Consider the following 5,240-nt stretch of genomic DNA (forward strand, 5'->3'; position numbering starts at 1 on the left):
GCCCCGCTCAGGCCCTGACCCCGCCCCGGCGCGACAGCCGGTAGGTGCCGTGCGCAACCCTCCGGAAGCTGCCGCCCCTTTCCCCTTTTATGGGAATACTTTTTAAAAAAAAATTAGAGTTCGCTGACGCCACCCCGTAGGACTGGCCGCCCTAAAACCGTGATCAAGGAGCTCCTCGCCACTTCTCACTTCCGCTTCCTTCCAGTAAGGATTTGGGGTCTTCCCCAGTTTTCTTGCCAGGTGGCGGCGGCGGCGACGACTGGCGATGTTTGGCTTCAAAAGAAACGCGGTAATCGGACTCAACCTCTACTGTGGGGGGGCCGGCTTGGGGGCCGGCAGCGGCGGCGCCACCCCTCCGGGAGGGCGGCTTTTGGCTACGGAGAAGGAGGCCTCGGCCCGGCGAGAGATAGGGGGAGGGGAGGCCGGCACGGTGATTGGCGAAAGCGCCGGCGCAAGCCCCCCGGCCGCCCTCACGCCAGACGCCCGGAGGGTCGCGCGGCCGCCGCCCATTGGCGCCGAGGTCCCCGACGTCACCGGGACCCCCGCGAGGCTGCTTTTCTTTGCGCCCACCCGCCGCGCGGCGCCTCTTGAGGAGATGGAAGCCCCGGCCGCCGACGCCATCATGTCGCCCGAAGAGGAGCTGGACGGGTACGAGCCGGAGCCTCTCGGGAAGCGGCCGGCTGTCCTGCCCCTGCTGGAGTTGGTCGGGGAATCTGGTAATAGCTCCAGTACGGATGGGTCACTACCCTCGACGCCGCCGCCAGCAGAGGAGGAGGAGGACGAGTTGTACCGGCAGTCACTGGAAATTATCTCTCGGTACCTTCGGGAGCAGGCCACCGGCGCCAAGGACACAAAGCCAATGGGCAGGTCTGGGGCCACCAGCAGGAAGGCTCTGGAGACCTTACGACGGGTGGGGGATGGCGTGCAGCGCAACCACGAGACGGCTTTCCAAGGTAAGGGGGTTCATGAATCGCCAAGGCCTCACTCCCTTTTTTCCATCTCTCTCTGGACTCACCCGCCGAGGGTGGGTGGAAACCGAAACGAGTCAGTGTTGAAACGTGTCTCATCCTATTCCTGAAACCAGAATATTCTGGCCTTGAGTCATTGTTTCCGCCCATCTTGATTCTTTTGGAAATGGCAGCTCTTGTTCAAAGACCGGAAAGGGTGGGATGTCAATTCTAAGTGGGGTCGACCTGAGTTCTATAAATCCCGGTAGCGACTTTCCCGCCGTGGGTGGGCAGGCGAATCTTGCGCCGGTTTAGACAAAGGAGGCCGTGAGGACCTGCATGCTTTTCTTTCCCAGGCATGCTTCGGAAACTGGACATCAAAAACGAAGACGATGTCAAATCTTTATCTCGAGTGATGGTCCATGTTTTCAGCGACGGCGTAACAAACTGGGGCAGGATTGTGACTCTCATTTCTTTTGGTGCCTTTGTGGCTAAACACTTGAAGACCATAAACCAAGAAAGTTGCATCGAACCATTAGCAGAAAGTATCACAGACGTTCTCGTAAGGACAAAACGGGACTGGCTAGTTAAACAAAGAGGCTGGGTAAGTTTTCCTTAAGGATGAAAGGGGCCTTGGAGTGGAAGTAGAATGAAGGATTTTTTTAGAGAGGTGGGGATATCTAAAGGTTTTTATGACGCACGGCTGTTTGCAGGCTCTAACTAAAGGACCATTGTTTATTTGATAATGATTTAAGTAGTGGATTCTTAGAGATAGTGGTATGGCGGTCTTGAATTGTATCAAAAATCTTGGTTTTCTCTAGGCTATTTTTTGGTCCAGTTCAGTTGAATACTCTTCAGTGGATTCAAACCATGAAGAAATAAGTCACCAGGGGAGGATAGCTGAAATACATTCCTAAGGCGTTCCCTGTTCTAATTGAGAAGATAGGGGGTGGACCTTGCGTTTTAAACAGAAACCCAGATCTGATGCAGGATGTACTTAACTACGTTGAGAAAAACTGATCTTCGCAGTTGAGGTGTTACTAAAATATTAGGTGGTGGAGATTTGACAATAAGTGTTTTAGTCTTTTACCTTATGGGAACTCTGGAAGTCCTTTGGTTTGGATAAATCCTAATATGACCAAGATAGTACTGTAAAATGAAGTTTAACTATCATGGGTGCCCACTTAAAAAACTGAAGAACTTAGAAATGTCTTTTTTTTTTTTTTTTTTTTTTGCCCCGGGGTGAATAACAATTGGTTTACTATTGTTTTAGGGGGAATCCTTAGATATTTTAATTTACCTTCTTTCTGGATAGTAGTGTTAAGAGAGCAGAAACCCGTACTTGAAAATGTGCTTTTCTTTTTTGTTTTGTAGGATGGGTTTGTGGAGTTCTTCCATGTAGAGGACCTAGAAGGTGGCATCAGAAATGTGCTGCTGGCTTTTGCAGGTGTTGCTGGAGTAGGAGCTGGTTTGGCATATCTAATAAGATAGCCTTACTGTAAGTGCAATAGTTGACTTTTAACCAACCACCACCAACAACCACCAAAACCAGTTTATGCAGTTGGACTCCAAGCTGTAACTTCCAAGAGGTGCACCCTAGCAACCTAGCCAGAAAAGCAAGTGGCAAGAGGATTATGGCTAACAAGAATAAATACATGGGAAAAGTGCTCCCCATTGATTGAAGAGTCACTGTCTGAAAGAAGCAAAGCTCAGTTTCAGCAACAAACAAACTTTGTTTGGGAAGCTATGGAGGAGGACTTTTAGATTTAGTGAAGATGGTAGGGTGGAAAGACTTAATTTCCTTGTTGAGAACAGGAAAGTGGCCAGTAGTCAGGCAAGTCATAGAATTGATTACCCGCCGAATTCATTAATTTCCTGTAGTGTTAAGAGAAGCACTAACAATGCCAGTGACCTGTGTAAAAGCTACAAGGAATAGAACTATGACTGTAAGCCTCAGTACTGTACAAGGGAAGCTTTTCCTCTGTATAATTAGCTTTCCCAGTATACTTCTTGAAATAGAAAGTCCAAGTGTTCAGGACTTTTATACCTGTTATACTTTGGCTTGGTTTCCATGATTCTTACTTCATTAGCCTAGTTTATGGCCAATAATACTTGATGGAAGACTCAGTAATTAGTTATGAATATGGATATCCTCAATTCTTAAGACAATTTGTAAATGTATTTGTAAAAATTGTATATATTTTTACAGAAAGTCTATTTCTTTGCAACAATGAGAGTATCGAATTTACATTAGTTTTTTTCATACCCTTTTGAACTTTGCAACTTCCGTAATTAGGAACCTGTTTCTTACAGCTGTTCTATGCTAAACTTGTTCTGTTCAGTTCTAGAGTGTATACAGAACGAATTGATGTGTAACTGTATGCAAACTGGTTGTAGTGGAACCAATCTGAAAAACTATGCAGGTTTAAATTTTCTTATCTGATTTTGGTAAGTATTCCTTAGATATGTTTTTCTTTGAAAACCTGGGATTGAGAGGTTGATGAATGGAAATTCTTTCACTTCATTATATGCAAGTTTTCAATAATTAGGTCTAAGTGGAGTTTTAAGGTTACTGATGACTTATAAATAATGGGCTCTGATTGGGCAATACTCATTTGAGTTCCTTCCATTTGACCTAATTTAACTGGTGAAATTTAAACTGAATTCATGAGCTCATCTTTAAAGCTTTTACTGAAAGGTTTTCAGCTGTTCCGAATGGAACTCGTTAGCCGTGTGCATATAAAAAGATCACATCAGGTGGATGGAGAGACATTTGATCCCTTGTTTGCTTAATAAATTGTAAAATGATGGCTTGGAAAAGCAAGCAAGTCTAACCATGGTGCTATTATTAGGCTTGTTACACACACAGGTCTAAGCCTAATATGTCAATAAAACAAATAGTTACTGTTTTGTTTCTATTAATGATTCCCAAACTTTGTTTCAGATTTTTGCATTGGCATCTTTGGATTTCAGTCTTGATGTTTGTTCTATCAGACTTACCTTTTATTTCCTGTCCTTCCTTGAAATTGCTGCTTGTTCTGCTCCCTCAACAGATATTTATATCAAGTCCTACAGCTTTCCCCTGCCATCCCTTTCTAGCCCTTTTAGATTTTGGCACTGTGAAACCCTGCTGGGAACCTGAGTGACCCTCCCTCCCTGCCAAGAGTCCACAGACCTTTCATCTCTCATGAACTTTATCCTGTTAGCAGGTGGTAATACCATGGGTGCTGTGACACTAACAGTCATTGAGGGGTGGGAGGAAGTCCCTTTTCCTTGGACTGGTATCTTTTCAACTATTGTTTTATCCTGTTTTTGGGGGAAATGTGTCAAAAGTCCCCTGAGGAATTTTCAGAGGAGGGAACATCTTACGAGGCTTTCTCTAAAGTTTCCTTTGTATATGAGTATGCTCACTTAAATTTACAGAACGAGGTGAGCTGTGTTAAACCTCAGTTTAAAAGCTACTGATAAACTGAAGAAAGTGTCTGTATTGGAACTAGGGTCATTTGAAAGCTTCAGTCTCTGAACATGACCTTGAGTCTGTGGACTCCATTTAAAAATAGGCATGAATAAGATGACTAAGAATGTAATGGGGAAGAATTGCCCTGCCTGCCCATCTCAGAGCCATAATGTCAACTTTGCTAGAGCTATTTTTACCTATGTATTTATCGTTCTTGATCATAAGCCACTTATTTATATCATGTATCTCTAAGGACCTAAAAGCACTTTATGTAGTTTTTAGTATTAATCTTAAGATCTAGTTACGGTAACTAAAACAGCCTGTCTCCCAAATCCAGTGGAAACAAGTGCATAGATGTGAATTGGTTTTTAGGTGCCCCACTTCCCAATTCATTAGGTGTGACTGTGGAAATACAGACAAGGATCTTAGTTGATATTTTGGGCTTAGGGCACCCCAAGTGGTTTGGGAAAGGAGGAGAGGAGTGGTGGGTTTATAGGGAGAGGAAGAGGCAGGTGGTCTAAGTGCTGACTGTCAGCTACATAGTTCAGGCAAATCCTCCAAAAGGGAAAGGGAGGGGCTGCTTAGAAGGATGGCGCTCTCAGTGACTACTTTTTGACTTCTGTTTGTCTTACGCTTCTCTCAGGGAAAAACATGCAGTCCTCTAGTTCATGTGCATTCTGTGGGGGTGAACACCTTGGTTCTGGCTAAACAGCTAGTACTTTGATAGCTGTGCCAGGAAAAGGACCAACTACAAACTAATGTTGGTTGTAAAATGTAGTGTGTTTCCCTAACTTCCTGTTTTTCCTGAGAAAGAAAATAAATCTTTTATTCAAATA

The 5,240-nt window shown here is 44.7% G+C and overlaps 1 protein-coding gene across 2 annotated transcripts; it reads left to right on the forward strand.

The window, feature by feature from the left end:
* MCL1 (MCL1 apoptosis regulator, BCL2 family member) lies at nt 1–5,240 on the forward strand. Of its 2 annotated transcripts, XM_010387254.2 has the most exons (3): nt 1–953; nt 1,304–1,551; nt 2,322–5,240. In XM_010387254.2, the coding sequence occupies exons 1-3, from the start codon at nt 266–268 to the stop codon at nt 2,436–2,438; spliced, it is 1,053 nt and encodes a 350-aa protein (XP_010385556.1). In that variant the 5' UTR covers nt 1–265; the 3' UTR covers nt 2,439–5,240. The 2 variants fall into 2 exon arrangements, with proteins under 2 accessions (XP_010385556.1, XP_010385557.1); XM_010387255.2 differs by lacking the exon at nt 1,304–1,551 and having other exon boundaries at nt 2,322–2,449.

This window comes from Rhinopithecus roxellana, chromosome 8 (assembly GCF_007565055.1).
Source record: "Rhinopithecus roxellana isolate Shanxi Qingling chromosome 8, ASM756505v1, whole genome shotgun sequence".
Lineage (NCBI taxonomy): Eukaryota > Metazoa > Chordata > Mammalia > Primates > Cercopithecidae > Rhinopithecus > Rhinopithecus roxellana.